Source organism: Bacillus rossius (genome assembly GCF_032445375.1).
Source record: "Bacillus rossius redtenbacheri isolate Brsri chromosome 4 unlocalized genomic scaffold, Brsri_v3 Brsri_v3_scf4_1, whole genome shotgun sequence".
In the NCBI taxonomy this organism is placed as follows: Eukaryota; Metazoa; Arthropoda; class Insecta; order Phasmatodea; family Bacillidae; genus Bacillus; species Bacillus rossius.
In genome coordinates, this window is record NW_026962010.1 from 16818464 (window position 1) to 16838389 (window position 19926).

The following is a 19926-nucleotide window of genomic DNA, read 5'->3' on the forward strand; positions in this document are numbered from 1 at the left end:
CGGGTACGTTAACCGAAGTCAAGGCCATCTCAGGCTTGACAGCCGCAGTTACGATTCTGCACCTTAACGACATCTAGTGACGGCTGTCGTCACTAACGCCACTTGTGGGCGTCGGCAGCGCCGACACCAACGCTCGCGCGGAGGTAACGACAACCTCTCTCCCCCTTATGTCTCAGGCTGCTAGGTGGCACCACTGGTTACTCCATTACCCCCTAGCTTGACACTCTCGTCGGTCACTAGTCGATTTATGAGTACTTCTTCTCGCCACCAAAAGATAGCGCCTCAGTCGCGCAGTCACTCCAGTAAGAAAATTTTTTTTTATGCCGGACACCTTCGGGTGGGCTCGGTAATTTTCGGCTCTGAGCCAGCCCCCCCCCCCCTCCCATTCTCTAGAGACCCCGCGCTTATGATATTCTGGTGATATCCCGCTCTGAACTGACTTCGGTGCGCGCCTCCTGACTGACTGGTACCGTTTGTATCTGCGATCTTCGGCGAATCATCGACATCGCATCGTATATTATGTAGTCTTCTCAGACTAGAGGGATGGAGTCCCTATCTAAAATTATTAACCAGTCAGTAGTTTAGTTGAAAGTAGAGAAACTTAGTATTTTTTTATATTTTTTTTAATTAATCATGATGACTTCCGTGGCTACCGCGCATCGTGGTTCGAGTTTTCGGAGACGAGACGCCCTCTCCTGAGCGCCAGGACCAACACCCTGTTTTGGTAAGTCTTGACGTCATCCCCCCTTTAATTTTCCTTCTATTGGCCTTTTGCGCCATTTAAGTATACTGTCTGGAAACAGGTCTAATTCTTTGGAATTTGGACTTCTGTTTCAGACAGGGTTCCAAGTTTGGGGCAGCCAAAATCCTCTGCCAGAACCTCTGGAGTCGGTTCCTGAGCAGAATCCATCTTTAGACCTACTACCTCGATCACCGTCTACCTACAGCCCCGGGTGATACCCGCATAATTCTATTATTCTATTCACGAACTCAAAAAAAATAGTGTAACCCAGTTAAGACAGCGGACAGTAAAAGCAGTTCGAGGAGACGAATTTTATATAATGTTTTGCAAGGACTATAAGTACAACCTGTAAAGTTACCAATGTTAATTTCATTCATGTTTTTAAATATTGTAATTTTTGTTAAGCATTCAGGGCCGGCCCGATAGTAAATAAGTTCAATTAGTAAATAAGTGTAATTGTGAGGAATGTAAATAAGATCACTTATCAATGAAAAACAGACGTTACTAAGGAAAATTTAATCTATAAAAAAGAAAGAACAATGATTAATAAAATAAGGAAGTCTATAGACGTAACAGTTGTTTTTATTTATTTAATATATAATAACGATCCTTTTTCTCCCGTGTTCGTAGGGAGTCTCTAAATTTTCTTTGTTTACTCCTAGTGTCGCCTCTGATGTTGACTTTTATAGCTATTAATTCTGGGCCCCAGTATTCAGAGTTTCCAAATCTTTTTAACTACTTATTTAATTATTCTTTAAGACACTTGGGGTATTACATAGCGAAGGGAAGTGTTTCCCGCGAAGGGCGCGCACCCATGGGGGATAAACTGTAATTACCGAGACTGAGACCTAGTTTTTTGAAGTAGTTATGGGCCCGTCCGCTAGATAGTAGTTTTCATAATATATTGCTGACATAACTGCATTAATTTATTAGGAGAAGTAATGTATACACTATTATCAGGCAAACAAACCAGTGAAAATTCACTCTATTTAGGTAGCCACTAATTTTGTGTTGTGTAATACAATGAGATTTTGCACCTCCTACTGTATGAGAACCTCTATTCCGAATTTTTATTTGCTGGTAGTTATGGGCCCGCCCAACAGATAGCGACACATGTCGCGTGAAACATTGTTTCAGTTTCAACTGTAAGAGTCGCAATTCTTTATTTCCCTCCTTGTTCTGTTCGCGCACCACTGCTGGCACTGTTGTCGTCACGTGTCCCAGGCACGGCGCGCTCTCACACGCTATCGATCCGACACTGGAGCCGCGCGCTGCGAATAGCGCGCCCAAACAGTGGCCAATTAGCAGAGCGTGAGCCGTCCTATCCTCGGCCTGAGCCCCTCGCCAGGGAGGGGGGGAGGGGGGAGGTCGCGGTGTCTCGCCCGTCAGACAGCGACTTATGGTCTCCGTGCAGCTCAGGTCAACCATGCCATGCTACCATGCAAGCTACTGTTGAAATATATTGAATTAACAACACAATTATAAAATTGTAAAGTTTTGCTTTGAATATTCTGAAACTCAAAGAATTATAAATTCTCAGGATGTCCGTAATATAATGTCCTAGTTTCAATGGTATATTATAACAGTTTAATTTAGACTATTTACAACAAATCATACATCAAATTTGAAGGTAAACTAACCTTTTTTTCTTTCAAATGTTTATTTGTGCACCTGTAGTTTTACGGGATACATCCAACCTAAGTCCAATTGTTCCCACTTTTTACTGAGTAATGGCAGCAATAGCCTCTTAAATTCTGTGTCTCAACTCTGGAAAATCATTAAATAGCTACGGAACATAGACACGATCTTTTATAAAGCCCCAACGGGGGAAAAAATGCATGGCGTACAGCTACAAGTTGACTCCTGCCGGGCGAGCATGGTTCTCTTTTTCGCCCGTCATAGGGATGACGCGTCATCGGTATGACGCTTCGCTACTAAAAGCGAGCATGGATCTTTTTTCGCCTTCTGGAAGACGCCTTAGTTACGACATGCCCGTCATACGTAAGGCGCAATGGCTTGTCAGTCGTAGACCCGTCACATGGAGGTAACTTGAAGCATCCTAGCAGACGATGTTGAAAGACAAGGCAAAAACGCCAATGTTTACATTATTTTGAATGGCACCGTTTTAATTTTTCGCTGAATATACGTAATGGTGAAAGCTTGTGCAGCTTTTGGTTGCACTAATAGATTCGGCAGTTGTGGTGGATTAAGTTTCCACAAGTAAGAAACTGTTATTTTCTTTTTGTAAATGTATAATGTGCGTTCATACAGCGAGAGATAAATTTGGCTTTTAAATTTTCCTAACCCAATTTTAAGTGCTGGTGGACGACGTAAATAGTATTGTAAATAGTAAATGTATACGTAAGATATTATATTTATGAACATGTAAATTTAATGTATGCTTTTAACGGTCGTTACTTAAAATATGGCGAGTAAACGGAGCGCACACGTACGACGCAAGGCAGATGCACTTAAACTTAATATTTTACATAAATTTTATTCTGTTGACTACAAGCTTGTAATTGTTTTGTCTACCAATTGATAATGTAGTAAAAGTTCCATAATCACGTATCCAAGTTGATATCTAGGTCCTGATGGCATGACCCTGTAATATCTAACTGCAGTATCTCGAAAACCAGTAGAAATTTAGAAACGCCGTTTTCAAGGTAAGTAGAGGAACGTCATTAGTGTTTAAAAAAATGTATTATCAGAATTTTATTATTTTATTTGCGGAAAAGCCGCGACCTAAGAATTTTACCCTTTGTTTATTGTCACTTGTCAAGTGTTTATATATAATCAAATAGGTAACTTATATTGTGAAATATAACTTTGCTGACGAGTCCTATATACTAATTGTACCATATTTGTGTAAAAGTGTAGTCTCCTGGAAAACAAAGAATTTAATTGAATTCAGTGGCTTCATAAATTAAACATTTGGACTAGGTAGGTTGATTAGCAAAAAAAATGTGCGCATGAACAATTTTAATTATGCATAAAATCACATTGGCCTACCCTAGGCACTTTCAACTGTTGATGTAAATTAAATTTTAAGGAATATTAAAACAGCATGTTTATTTATTCACAATGCACGAATCTTGAGAAGTATCTACATGTAAACAGCAACACACACTGTGACTTACTCTACACTTTCGCAACCTTTGTACAATTTTCTCATTAACTGTTTTTAAAAAAAAATGTTTTATTGACTACAGTTTGCAGCATAGCATTTCGTGGAATCCAAAAACTCGTTTGAATTGAACATTCGTTAGTTTTGCTTATTACTGTTCTGTGGTTGTAATCTAAAGTATAGTGTCGATTTCATAACACTTCGCATCAGTCGTCGCAGTACATCAATAATAATATTCACAGTAAAAAAAAATATCAAGACAATGTTAAAAACCAAGTATTATAGTTGCTCATTGTATTAAACAAACATGCAGAATCGTAAATACTTGAATGTGGTATTGGCAGTTCGTACACTGTCTGTAATTAAATCTTTCCGTTACCGTTTAAATGTGAAAGATATGCTAGCCCTCCTGCGTGGTTCTTTATTACTAATAATATAAAAAGAATAGTTTCATATTTAAATTTTTTGCACGCACATTTCCTAAAGCGTCATACAAATCACATTGCTGTCTGCTATTCTTTTGCCACCCGCAATATGGCGGTACATGTAAACAATCGTCGTGCGCATGCGCAGTCCGAAGATTTTATTTCGGGTACAGGCTTCATTGATTACCCTTGAAAAGTACGCCTGCTTCCACTCCATAGACTATTACCTCCATGACCCGTCATAGCCGTCATAACCCCGTCATACAGCCGACTACGTGTGTAACTTTCATTTAATACTGGGAAATAATTCTTTCAAATGAGTTAAATAATATATTTTCGTGATATTTAAGGTTTTGCCTCAATTCTATTTACTCAGAAATTACGTACGTATGTGAGATATACCTACGATGTATCAAAAAAAAAGTTATCTTTTTCTTTGAACAAACTTCGAAACAACTTGTTTTCGATAATAATCACGCCGCATAAATAAATAGTTTCTGTGTTTCGTGTGAATAAGACAAATTGATTCTTTTTTCTTGTTATTTTAACTGCACAATACTCAGATTACCAAAATATATCATACTAAAAAAACTGCCAATCTGCCTACTTTTGTCATATCACTTAATAAAAAAATAAAGGTCAGGTCAAAATAACGTAATAATTGAACTAGATAGAGGATAACATCACATTAGTTAATTATTCTGTATAAAAGTTAAGTGTAAAACACCTATAAGCGCGTGGCTCATTAAACTTCTAAAAACAACTTAATTCCGTTAAAGGGTATTTTTAGTTCCTCTACTCTTCTGGTAGTTATAAAATGCAGACACAATACTGTCAACTACAGTTTACTTAATACATTATATTTAAGCATTTAATTAACAACACCGACTTCGTGTTATTGTTTCAAGCTTGCAAGATGCTAAATATATAATATTATCAGCGTATTCACCCAATACATATGCTACGGTACCAAATAGTGTGAATAAAACTTGCAGTGGACTAGAAAATATGCTATAAAAAAGTCTAAGGATAATGTAATTAAATATAACAGTAGTATTTTTTGAACAGTGGGACGTATAGCACACCGAGTTGTTTCGGTACCTTCAAATCGGCAAATGAACTTTAACGGTGACGAAAATTACCAAATAATGATTAAATCAGGTCTAGTATTGTAATGTTTCACGTCGAGACACAAAAGTGTTTTTAAATTTTTTTTTCATCATATGATTTAATGTAATAATAACTGACCACTGAAAACAAAATTAATAAAAACTGGCAACACGTTTCACAAGATCGATAAATAATATTTTCATATTTAAAACTACAAACTTTCACAGTTTCTAATGCACTCCTTAACCTTTCTTATATACTATTTAATAATCATAAACGACTTTGCTATGATTGATTTTATTATATTTTGAGACTGAGACGTGACGGGTGTTTTACTGAGCAAAAAATAGTCTGTAAAACTTATATTTACGGAAAACCATCAGGCGTACAGTGAAAAATGATGGCTGTATCCGAATACATAGGGATGCGTCCTTAGCACACACATCCCTACATCCCTTAGCAAATGCAGCCACAATGTAGAGGACGCATTTCTAATGGATGGATAGTATCCGAATACTTTTAGTGCTAGCACCACCTGTTTATTCTCAGTCGTACTAATGTTTACGCAGCCATTTTGTGTAGGGATATCTACGAATATTCAGCAAAACGTAAATAATAAATACCTACCATTTAAAAAATGATGTAACGTGTATGTTATACATGTTAGCGATCCAATTAAAATACATTTTATAAATTGTAAACTTTAAAAATACTTATGAGTTTTGAATTATCCTTTAAGTTTAAATTCGTATTTTTATTATATTTATTAACGTCTTAATTTGTCTCTGTTTAAGTTATCACTTTCGCTTATAATGTTTTAAACAAATCTTATGCTGAAAATCTGAAGTAATATTATACACAAACAAAATAAAACCCTATTCCGAAGCTAATGGATGTAGGGACGCGTTAGTGGATGCGAGTGTCGCATCCCTAGAAATCTCGAATTAGTGGATGCGTGAAGGGATGCATCGGCATCCCTTGTGAGAATTCGGATTCAACACAAAGATGGCCGCGTCCACTACGATGCACTTTTAGTGTATCCCTTAGCTAAGGGATCCATTAGGCCAGTATTCGGATACAGCCGATATAAATATTGAATATAGTTGTGGAAAATATATAATTCGATAGACACATCATGCCTAAGTTTTACGAATGTCCACAAACTTGTTTTCGTATAGGTAGTTTTCTATTGGCTGTAAATTGCTAGCAGATAAACCAACTGCCAAATAAAACACATCCTTTCTGTAAATTCACTGCCAACCTCTGCATATTATCGATTGCCAAGCCGTCGTAGGTAAGGCGCCTTAGCGATGACGGGAGAGATATGACGATGGGATCCGTGCTCGCATTTTCACGCGGCCGTCATAACTCCGCCGTCATACCGGCGACGTGTCGTCGCTATGACGGTGGCGAGGAAAAGAACCATGCTCGACCCGCTGGTAGTTGCTAGTGGCGAACAGCCACAGTTGACACCTAGTCACTACTATAGCGAACAACAAGTTGACACCTAATCACTGCTATGGCGAACAGCTACAATTTGACACCTAGTCCCTGCTATGGCGAACATCTACAAGATGTAACCTAGTCACTGCTAGTGACGAACAGCCACATTTGAAACGTAGTCACAGATATGATGAAAAACCACAGTTGACACCTAATAACTGCTAGTGGCTAACCGCCACAGTTGACACCTAGACACTGCTATGGCAAACAGAAGCAGTTGACACCTAGTCACTACAATGGCGAACAGCTACAAGTTGACACCTAATCACTGCTACATCGAACAGCCACAGTTGACACCTAGTGACTGCTAGTGGCGAACAGCCACAGTTGACACCAGCCGGGCGAGCATGGTTCTCTTTTCCGCCCGTAATAGGGATGGCGCGTCATCGGTATGACGCTTCGCTACTAAACGCGAGCATGGATCCTTTTTCGCCTTCTGGAAGACGCCTTAGCTACGACATGCCCGTCATACGTAAGGCGCAATGGCTTGTCAGTCGTAGACCCGTCATAGCCGTCATAACCCCATAATACAGCCGACTACGTGTGTAACTTTCATTTAATACTGGGAAATAATTCTTTCAAATGAGTTAAATAATATATTTTCGTGATATTTAAGGTTTTGCCTCAATTCTAGTTACTCAGAAATTACGTATGTGAGATATACGATGTATCTAAAAAAAAGTTATGTTTTTCTCTGAACAAACTTCGAAACAACTTGTTTCCGATAATAATCACGCCGCATAAATAAATAGTTTCTATGTTTCGTGTGAATAAGACAAATTGATTCTTTTTTCTCGTTATTTTTAACTGCAAACTACTCAGTTTACCAAAATATATCATACTAAAAAAACTGCCATTCTGCCTACTTTTGTCATATCACTTCATAAAAAAATAAAGGTCAGGACAAAATAACGTAATATTTCAACTAGATAGAAGATAACATCACATTAGTTAATTATTCTGTATAAAAGTTAAGTGTAAAACACTTATAAGCGTGTGGCTTATTAAACTTCTAAAAACATCTCATTTCCCCGTCAGCTTCCAAACGTGTAATAAAAAGAATCACTTGTAAAAATAAAATACATGCATTGATAAGGTTGAAAATACACAAGAATGCCGCTGATAAATACATAGTAGTCTGATGGTTATTTTAAACCTTCGTTTTATCGCATTTTAAACACAAAGCATTTCCTCCAAACATTTAGTGACTTTTAGGTTAGGCCTACTCCCCACCCTCGTTGGTGGCTAGGTTTGCTCCTGCTGTATCGCATATTGAAACGTATTTTATTCAAATAAAATTCGCTCAAATACTTTCAGTATGATAAAATGATAACAATGTAGGAATAATAGTGTTTCACGTAGAGTTGAGATGTTTCGTGTTTATAGTTCATACGAAAATAGTAATTTGTGAGAGGGGCGGCTTATGTGAAAATAAAGTAATTAATTCCGTTAAAGGATATTTTTAGTTCCTCTACTCTTCTGGTAGTTATAAAATGCAGACACAATACTGTCAACTACAGTTTACTTAATAAATTATATTCAGGCATTTAATTAACACCGACTTTGTTATATATTGTTTCAAGCTTGCAAGATGCTAAATAAAGAATATCATCAGCGTATTCATCCAATACATATGCTACGGTACAAAATAGTGTGAATAAAACTTGCAGTGCACTAGAAAATATGCTATAAACAAGTCTAAGGATAATGTAATTAAATATAACAGTAGTATTTTTTGAACAGTGGGACGTATAGCACACCGAGTTGTTTCGGTACCTTCAAATCGGCAAATGAACTTTAACGGTGACGAAAATTACCAAATAATGGTCAAATCAGGTCTAGTATTGTGTTTCACGTCGAGTCACAAAAGTGTTTTGAAATTTTTTTTTTCATCATATGATTTAAAGTAATTAATAATAACTGACCAATGAAAACAAAATTAATAATAACGGGCAACACGTTTCACAAGATCGCTAAATAATATTTTCATATTAAAAACTACAAACTTTCACAGTTTCTAATGCACTCCTAAACCTTCTTATATACTATTTAATAATCATAAACGACTTTGCTATGTAAAATGATTTTATTATATTTTGAGACTGAGCAAAAAATAGTCTGTAAAACTTATATTTACGGAAAACCAACAGGCGTACAATGAAAAATGATATAAATATTGAATATAGTTGTGGAAAATATATAATTCGATAGACACATCATGCGTAAGTTTTACGAATGTCCACAATCTTGTTTTCGAGTAGGTAGATTTCTATTGGCTGTAAATTGATAGCAGATACACCAACTGCCAAATAAAACACATCCTTTCTGTAAATTCACTGCCAACCTCTGCATATTATCGATTGCCAAGCCGTCGTAGGTAAGGCGCCTTAGCGATGACGGGAGAGATATGACGATGGGATCCGTGCTCGCATTTTCGCGCGGCCGTCATAACTCCGCCGTCATACCGGCGACGCGTCATCGCTATGACGGTGGCGAGGAAAAGAACCATGCTCGACCCACAGGTCACTTCTATGGCGAGCAGCTACAGTTAACACCTAATCACTGCTACCACGAACAGCTAAAAAATGACATGTAATCACTGCTTGGACTAACACCTACAATTTGACACCTAGTCACTGTTAGTGATGAACAGATACAAGTTAACACCTAATTACTGCTACACCGAACAGCTACAAGTTAACACCTAGGCACTACTATGGCGAACAGCTACAGTTAACACCCAATCACTGCTACGGTGAACAGCTAAAAAATGACATGTAATCACTGCTATGGCGAAGAGCTACAATTTGACACCTAATCACTGTTAGTGGCAAACAGCCAAAGTTGACACCTAGTGACTACTATGGCGAACAGCTAAAAGTTGATCCTGGTAGTTGCTAGTGGGGAACAGCCACAGTTGACACCAGGTTACTACTATGGCGAACAGCTACAATTTGACACCTATTCACTGCTGGTGGCGAACAGCCACCATTGACACCTAGTCAATGGTATGGCGAACACCTACATGTTGACACCTAGTCACTGCGCTGACCTCAGTGTGTGTGTGTCGCAGGCGGCGGGTGGCACGAGGACAGGAGAGCCAGCCGCCATGCAACTGCCCGGCCTGTGCAGCTGTGGAGTGAGCCGCAGCACGGCGCGCCTGCTGCTGCTGCTCTTCTTCTACCTGCTGTTCCTCGTGCTGGGCGCCGCCATCTTCTCGGCCATCGAGGCTCCCGAGGAGGCGGGCCGCGTCAAGGAGCTGCGGCACCTGCGCTCCCAGTTCCTCGTCAAGCACCAGTGCGTGCCCGGTGAGTGGCCCGTGTCCGCCTGCTCCCAGTGAGTGGCCCGTGTCCACCTGCTCCCAGTGAGTGGCCAGTGTCCACCTGCTCCCAGTTCCTCGTCAAGCACCAGTGCGTGCCCGGTGAGTGGCCAGTGTCCACCTGCTCCCAGTGAGTGGCCAGTGTCCACCTGCTCCCAGTTCCTCGTCAAGCACCAGTGCGTGCCCGGTGAGTGGCCAGTGTCCACCTGCTCCCAGCTCCTCGTCAAGCACCAATGCGTGCCCGGTGAGTGGCCAGTGTCCACCTGCTCCCAGTGAGTGGCCAGTGTCCACCTGCTCCCAGTTCCTCGTCAAGCACCAGTGCGTGCCCGGTGAGTGGCCAGTGTCCACCTGCTCCCAGCTCCTCGTCAAGCACCAGTGCATGCCCGGTGAGTGGCCAGTGTCCACCTGCTCCCAGTGAGTGGCCAGTGTCCACCTGCTCCCAGTTCCTCGTCAAGCACCAGTGCGTGCCCGGTGAGTGGCCAGTGTCCACCTGCTCCCAGTGAGTGGCCAGTGTCCACCTGCTCCCAGTTCCTCGTCAAGCACCAGTGCGTGCCCGGTGAGTGGCCAGTGTCCACCTGCTCCCAGCTCCTCGTCAAGCACCAATGCGTGCCCGGTGAGGCCAGTGTCCACCTGCTCCCAGTGAGTGGCCAGTGTCCACCTGCTCCCAGTTCCTCGTCAAGCACCAGTGCGTGCCCGGTGAGTGGCCAGTGTCCACCTGCTCCCAGCTCCTCGTCAAGCACCAGTGCATGCCCGGTGAGTGGCCAGTGTCCACCTGCTCCCAGTGAGTGGCCAGTGTCCACCTGCTCCCAGTTCCTCGTCAAGCACCAGTGCGTGCCCGGTGAGTGGCCAGTGTCCACCTGCTCCCAGTGAGTGGCCAGTGTCCACCTGCTCCCAGTTCCTCGTCAAGCACCAGTGCGTGCCCGGTGAGTGGCCAGTGTCCACCTGCTCCCAGCTCCTCGTCAAGCACCAGTGCGTGCCCGGTGAGTGGCCAGTGTTCACCTGCTCCCAGTGAGTGGCCAGTGTCCACCTGCTCCCAGCTCCTCGTCAAGCACCAGTGCGTGCCCGGTGAGTAGCGACTGTGACAACTCACGTGCATTCAGTGAAGGTTTTTTTTTAGAAAATCTGATCGTACATTAACTAGGTCACAGACTTAGGTGGTATTCACTTGATTAAGTAACCGCCTTTCCTTGTATATAATAAGTTCAGAATTGACAAGGCCATGCTAAGAGCACTGTTGTCCAGTTATCAACGCGAAGCAAATGTATGTATGCCCCAAATCTACTTTGTCATCTAATGAATCCGCGAAATAACTGAATCTATAAGAAACGAGCCCTTCGAGTTGCGGTAACTCATAGTGAACCGTGCTCTATAATCAGTAATATCTGCCGCGTGCCACGGGAGTTTGCGACATCTTGACAGTTTCCAGAAGTCGAACTGGGAGTGGATCTGGTCCTACGGGGAAGGTGCATGTCGCTGAGGTGTTGGATATGTGACGGCTCTAGCATCCGAGATATAATCCATCAGATTCACGGGAAGAGCGTGTGATGCGAATATATAGCGTCTCTAGATCAAGGCAACCTTCTGCCTCCTCGTGGTACCAGTGGTGTTTACCAGAGAAGACTCTGCCGGGGAGACCTCATATCTTACATCCTCAGATGATGTGGAAGAGGTATCTGGTGAGGTCGAAAAGTCTTCTCTGGTGGCGAAGAAGGTGCGTAAACTACACCTGTGAGATCAGCACTGCTGGGCCCTCAGGCTGTCGGGTTCCTAAGGTCTTGGCTTGCCTTGAAGAGCCAATGGCGTAATGGCAAAGGCTAGTCTGGGCATGGCTTCTGCTATGGAAACGAACGCAAACGGGTGTGAAATAATCCTGTAAGCTCTGGGGCACCGGAGCCGGCGAATTACCCGAGGGGCTGGCCATACAGGACCAGTCTCTCAGGCTTCCCCTGTGTCTGAACTGGGGCAGTTACCATGCCAGCTTACGGACTAACAGGCCATACCACCCCTCAAGTGCGTGAAAAGACTAGGCAGTGATGCGGGGCGACCCTTGCTGATGCTGACTCCCCGCTGAGGTCTCCTCTACCGGCCCGGGACGCAAGGTGAAGCACCGCCCTGGCAGTTAGTTGGTGGCCCTGATCGCTCAGAGCACGTCCTGAGTTGCACTTCGGCCAGATCACCGGCTCTCTGGGTTTTCGGAGCGGGTCCAGAGATGTGACAGACCTGGATGAGCGCGTTGTGATACTCTTAGGAAGGGGTTTTCTTTGAGTAAAACCACGGGTTATCCAAATGAAGTCAAGGGGAAGTGGGTGAAAATGATGCTGGGATATGTTTCCCCAGCCTATCATTGTAGCTCCTCCAAATAACTCTAGGTTTCGATGAAATAGCGTATACATGATCCTATGGCTCTTGGGAGCTTGTGATGGTGGTTTCTCAGCCCTCACAGGAGTAAATACCATGAAACCCGACATGTTAAACAAAATGCGGCGTGATTGTTTACGGTGAAGGTCACAAGGGATGATAGAAGTATTAATTGTCCCCTTTGCCTAATTCCAAGGTTATAAAAACAACTGTTCAAATTTTGACGAAGGTGGTATGTGGTTTCGGGTGATGAATGGTGTTCTGTTTTAACACTTGGAACTACAAACTACTCAGCAAGAGACGGATGTTGAGATTGATAATACAAAATTCGAAACGCCTTGATTTTAACGTAAAATTTTTAATGGCACGAATTCAGTTTTTTTAAGTAAAACTTATTTGCTGATGGGGCTACAATTTTGGATAGGTATGTAGCGTAGCTTGCTATATACTAGTTTTAACGCCCGGAAGGGGAGAGATAGAAATGACGCAGCAGTGATGCTACGGAATTCTCGTAACACTCCTTGTGTTTGTCTATTCCTCAGTTTTCGCAATGGCTAACGATAGACGCTACCATAATTCTTCAATTTTAATTAAATTGTATACAAAATATTTATTCGTGTGGAAAACAGTTACTGATTTGTGCAATCAAATGTATAAGTATCATTCATTTTTATATAAATAGTGTGATTGAAAATGTAATAAAAGACGTATAAATTTAAGAGGTTAGCTTTATACGTGTAATTAATTTTTAGCATGTGAATACTGTGATTTGAAATGTCAAAAGGACTTAATAGACTTAGGAGATAGACTTTAAAAGTGTAGTTTGTTCGTTTGGAGAGTTTTTTTGTTCTTTAATTTTACGAAGCTGTGGATCGTCATTTTAATATCATGTCTAAAAATAATAAAAAAGCATTAGCTGATAAGAGGTATTATCAAAGGCCAAAGAATGCCAGTGAACGCATGCGAGAGTACAGGGCGAGGAGGAAAGGCATTTTTTTTATTTGAGATAATACCCGCATCCTTCCTTTTATCAATTATTATCTCTTGTCCAGTAAAATAGTTCTAGGAAGTTATCACTATCTATACCTAATAAGCAAGAAGTTACACTCCTGTCGCGCGTGGACTCCACGCACAAAATATTTTTTCCATTTCTTCTAACCCTAACCCATCTTCTATTCCAAAAACAAAATTCTGGGTAGGCTGTATTTGGGACTTCAGCCGCCAGGGGTGTGTTTCATGAATTTACATCGAGTTGAACGGGAATTATTTTTAATTATATTTGAATTGGCGGCTGACAAAAAAAAATCGTGACTCCAAACCGCGACAAACTCGGCCCATCTTCACAACCACTGACGCAACTGACTCCATATCAACCTCAGAACCACCAGAGAGCATATCCACGTCCACTATCCAAAAATTTTATTCTGCTTTTCTCGTCGCTTCTCGCGAGGCAGACAACTGAGACTCTCTCGAATTTTGCGCCTCGTTTGGAAACTCGTTTTGCGCCATTTGTTCATTTATGTCGGCTACTTTTTGCCTCGTTCGATACCTACGACACTCCTCTGCAATTTTTAATTGCTTCTGCTCGGGCAATTTCGCTTGTTTTCTTCTTTTATCCAACATGACATGTTTTCGCTTAGGCATTTTGCAAATTATATGGCTCCCAAACCAAAGTTAGTAACTTTACAGTTTACCACTCAGCTACCACCACTCAGTACTCACTCGTGAGCAAATTTAAGTTTAAATAACGCATATCGATGTATTGCTCTCGCAGTCACAGCTCTCACTGACTTCAGTTCGTCATCACTGCAAATGTTAACCGGGTGAGTCGTACGTAACGACCACTAGGAACGTCTGCTCTACTAAGATATATTCACTTCAACTCTGTAGCTTTCATAGCTCACGAGTTTTAAGCGGTGTCGAATCCTCAGCCGAAGTGACACCCAACCCGAGATTGAAGGAAGACATTGATATTCCTGTCGGGAATGCGTGGGTGTTCCGCCGCAGGCTGCTTGACTCGCGTGACCTTGAGGCCGGGACGAGTGCGGGCGCCTGCCGGCGACACGCCGTCACGTCGAGTGGCGGCCCCGGGGATCGATCCAGGGCCACCTGGAGGACCCTGTGTCCCCCTCCTGCCCGCGGGAGAGTGTGCCGCCCCTGTCCCGCTGCCGCCCGGAGAAGCCTCTCCGCCACTCAATACAGCTGCACCTCGGAGGCCTGACACGCTGTCTCACACAAACCACACTGGGTAGGTTTCGGAGAAAGACTACCCATTCATTGTAGCCGTCATTACAGTGCGACTTCCGGAAAAAAATTCTTTTTTTCGTTTTATGGTACTTAGACCCCAATCCATCGGTAACTCAAAAGTTAATATGTTTTTGTATATCTATAAATATATCACATTATTATGGACACGTTAATTGCCGTAATTCTTCACAAATCACTTTCAAACTGATGCATAAAATATAGTAAGAGAAAAACTCGGTCGAGTTATTTAATAGAAAAAATTTCCACCAAAGAGGTAGAAAAGCGGATGGTTATTTTGAAGGGGAAAAAAAAACAGAAGTGTCACTATAACTTCTATAATGTCAAAAATCGCATCCGCTAGAACATATTATAACTCGCAGGAGTAATACCAAAAAATTTGGTATAAATACGTTTTTGTTACAACCAACCATAACTTCCAGGGGTGGAAAATACAAGGGTTGAAGGACAAAAAAATTCATAACTCCCTTAGTAGGCACGCCATCGAACCCGCTCAAAATGATGGTAAATTGTATAATTTTCATCCAAAAAAAATGTTGAATTTTTTTTGTATAAAGCAAACTATTATTTATGAAAGATGTTTAAAGAATTTTAAACAGTTCCTCAATTATTTACTCCGCTATTTTCTACCCAAAATATGTGAATTTATGACGTACCGTGGATCGAAGTGTTCGCCAGCAGAAAGAACGTCAAACGATGGTCAAGTCAGAAGTGCAGTTTTGCCCACAAGTGGACGTAGTGTCTTATGCCTCCGTGGTATATATATGTATATATAAAGACTGTAAACATTGCCGAGGCCATAACTGTGAACGTGATCTGCACATATCGCATAAATTGTAATGTTTCCAAATAATTTTACCAGCAACAAACAGACCTGTTATTTTCGTCCTTCCATCCAGACGAACTTAGACAACCCGGGCTGCTGGGGAAATGCTCCCCCTTACCCCTCCCCAATGGGTGACCCTGCACGTAATCCCTCGTGTGACGGTCATCTCGCCCCGCCTTCAAGAGGCTTCCAACACAGTCACAGCAGTAGTATATAATAGTATGTACTGGATCAGGATGCAGGATGTGGTGCCGGTGCCGGTGTCCGCCATCTTGGATTCTGACGTCACGGCGGCCTTCTTGGATAAGCGTAACGGGACACAGCGTAACGGGACAAGTAGATCACGGCGGCCATTTTGGATCCGCCATCTTGGATCCGCCATTTTGGATGACGTCATTGTGTGTTCTCGAAAATTCCGGCGATGTGTTTTCCGCCATTTTGAATGATGACGCCACCGTTGCAATTTTCGTTACGGTCGCCATCTTTAACTTTTTTATTTATTATCCGATTTTAACGAATTTTTTTCTGTTCCACTGGAGGCCGCCATCTTGGATACCGACGACTCTGTTTCTGTTGTTTGTTCCTAGATAGCGCCAGCGTCGCTATTGATTTTTTTCTGTTCCACTGGGGGCCGCCATCTTGGATACCGTCGACTTTTTTTCTGTTGTTTGTTCCTAGATAGCACCAGGGTCGCTCTTGACTTTTTTCTGTTCCACTGAGGGCCGCCATCTTGGATACCGTCGACTTTGTTTCTGTTGTTTGTTCCTAGATAGCGCCAGCGTCGCTCTGTCTCATCACATAAGGTCGATGTTCCATTACCTACCATAGCTATTATGAACCTTATCGACATTTTAAATTTAATTTTTTATGAAAAATATATTGGAAATGCTGTGATTCGAACCATCGCAGCTCTGATCTCTAGGTTGGAAAACATAAGCCTTTAACCGCTCGGCCATCGAGACATTTACCAGACCGAAGATTAAATAAGGTATATATAAAAATAACATACATATTTGGACTTGTAATTTTTTTAATTTAAAGTAATAATAGCACCACCTGTTCGAGACAGACCTACCATCTTGTCATTTGGCCGCCATCTTGAAAATCCATAATTTTTATGCTAGAGATGCAGGAAAAAGTTCAAAATTCATTAAATAAATTGACAATAAATATAATGATTGATTATATCGATGTACGTCCTTGGTTCGATTCCCGACGAGAGTAAACGGTCGATCCTTCCTCCATGAAAGCTACCTAGACTGATCTACCACCACCAGTACCAAGGTATACATCATCAACTGGTATGCCATCATGTCCGCCATCTTGTCTTCGTCCGCTGGAGACCACCATCTTGTTTTCGTCGGCTAGAGTGTGCCGATACCATGTTAGTATAATTATCTGGTCACCACAACATTGACCTTGACCTTTGACCTTGAAATTTACCTTGACCTTGAAATTTGACCTTGAACTTTGACCTTGACCTTGAAATTTGACCTTGACCTTGAAATTTGACCTTGACCTTGAAATTTGCTCTTGACCTTGAAATTTGACCATGACCTTGAAATTTGACCTTGACTTTGAAATTTGACCTTGACCTTGAAATTTGACCTTGACTTTGAAATTTGACCTTGACTTTGAAATTTGACCTTCACTTTGAAATTTAACCTTCACCTTGAAATTTGACCTTGACTTTGAAGTTTGACTTTGTCCTTGTCGACCATCATGGACCCGACATTTAATGTTCAGTAGATGCTACCAGGAGCTACCACCTGCTGGAGTACGTCATCTTGTGTGTGTACTCATATTATAGAGTACATTTCCATCTGGATAATTTCATTCTAACCCGCTACAGTGCAGTAAACATTTATTACCGAGGTGCCCCCCGCCATCTTGAAATTCGGACGCCATCTTGAAATCATGTAATAATGCAGCTAGAAAAGCGGGAAAAAATCCAAAATTCATCAAAAAAATCACTCATTAATTTGCATATCGATTCGATCCGCTCCAGTCCTTGGTTCGATCCTCGATCGTTGCAATAATGTTTAATTTTATGAAAAAATAATAACGTCAATAAGCCACGTTCAACATTCTTAAAGAGACTTTAAAACCTCTACTACCATCATCCTATAAGCCATCAAGACCACCATATGGAAAATTCGTAATAATTAAACTAAAAATTCAAGAAAAAGTTAAAAATTCATTAAATAAATTTGCAAACAATATACTGATTAATTAGGTCGTCTAAGGTCCTTGGCACGATCCTGGACGAAGCTAAAATAAATTTAATTTAAATACCAGAAAAGCGTAAGGTTCGAGAAATAAAACACCACAAAGTCGTTTACAAACATAATATTTATTACACAATTTCTATCCTACTACAGAATCACTTGCGAAAGCCAGGAACTTATAAACATTTAGCTTTGCATAGACGTGCAACGACTACTTCTTAGCTCCAAATGCTCCAGCAGCTCCAAATGCTCCAACAGCCTCCAAATGCTCCAACAGCCTCCAAATGGCTCCAACAGCTCCAAATGCCCCAACTACCTTTTCTTTCAACAGCTCCAATGATATTGGGCCACAATGCTACGAGTCTAAGAGACTACGAGGCTACAAGGCTACGAGTCTAAAAGGATCTAGCTGGTTCCGAGTTAAACATGGCTGAGAGACTGCATGACTAAAAGACCGCATGGCTACGAAACTAAATGTCTATGAAGCTACATGGATACAAGTCTACTCGGCTCCAACACGCAATGTACACACAGTACACACAGGAAAACGTAATGTACACACAGGAAAACGTAATGTACACACAGGAAAACGAAAAGTACACACAGGAAAACGAAAAGTACAAACAGGAAAACGAAATGTACAAACAGGAAAACGAAATGTACAAACAGAAAAACGAAATGTACATACAGAAAAACGAAATGTACAAACAGGAAAACGAAATGTACAAACAGGAAAACGAAATGTACAAACAGGAAAACGAAATGTACAAACAGGAAAACGAAATGTACAAACAGGAAAACGAAATGTACAAACATGAAAACGAAATGTACACACAGGAAAACGGAATGTACACACAGGAAATCGGAACGTACACACAGTACACACAGGAAACGGAATGATCACACATACAGTAGCGGAAACACAGGCTTATTTGGAAATCAGGATACAAGAAATAAATCATACTGTTTTTAAATATAAATAATTCATTTTATTTTTCATTAGTACACACATGACAGTTAATCAAATGATTATTGTATGTAGCCAGCGTTCCGAAGTTCTTACAGTATGGGCGATACTTCCACGATATGCAAATAGTTTCCTCTACGAACAGATGCCAACATCAGTCTTAGCCGGTCAACCAATATTTTTGGATCTTTCCATGATATGTAGTCATTCTCTTCTACCACCGTCTTCCTTGCACCTTTATAATAAATATTATGATGTCTGGTGTCTTCCGTTTTACCACCAACCTCAGGGTAACTTTCATGTTTGAGACAGTGATCATCACAAGCTTGATCAGATTTATTTATTATAACACGACGTTTCCATCGCTTCGGTCTCAGGACACCATCACATTCTTCGATCTTGTCAGCTTTAGGTTCTGCATCACAGTCTATGTCTTTGTCAACAGCCTCAGAGTCACTGTAGCAATCACCGTAGAAGACAACGTCTTCACCCAGATTACTGCAAGAACTCAATATCGTTGATGTCGAAGTGTCTTCATCGCCTGTATGCTTCCTTTTCAGGAGTCCACCATTTATACAAAGTATGGAGGATCTGCTAAATATAGGCTTGAATGTATTCTCACTTTTCACAGTGTTGATACCTTCATTAGTTTCAGTCTTCCCGATACCATCAACATCCTTCAATATTTGTTTCTCGTCACGATCGGCGTGCTAAGGCTTCCATCTTTTCTATATTCATAATATTATTTGTCTTTAAATCTCCGCGTCCGTGTCACTATCACAGATGTAAATCATCATCATAGCTGTCATCAATATTGTCATGAGCTGCATCAATATAACTCATTTTATGATATCGTTTCCACATTTCAGTTGTCAGTGATTTACCACAATCTATGATCTTGTGAGCTCCATTCTCATTTTCTGTAAAAGCCTATGAGTCCAGTTTTATTATTTAATTCTTCAACCCATCATCACAAACTCAATTAAATAATTGTAGTATATAGAAAAAAAAATCATCAAAGTTCCTTTCATTTAATCTTGGAAACCGTATCATCCT

At 41.2% G+C, this 19926-nt stretch overlaps 1 protein-coding gene across 1 annotated transcript in view; it reads left to right on the forward strand.

Moving 5' to 3' along the window:
• LOC134541728 (potassium channel subfamily K member 1-like) overlaps positions 1-19926 on the forward strand; it is a 359236-nt gene that overhangs the window by 95007 nt on the left and 244303 nt on the right. Inside the window, exon 2 of the mRNA XM_063385376.1 lies at positions 9981-10215. Within this exon, the coding sequence (XP_063241446.1) occupies positions 9981-10215 (235 nt within the window). The remainder of the gene's footprint in view (positions 1-9980; positions 10216-19926) is intronic.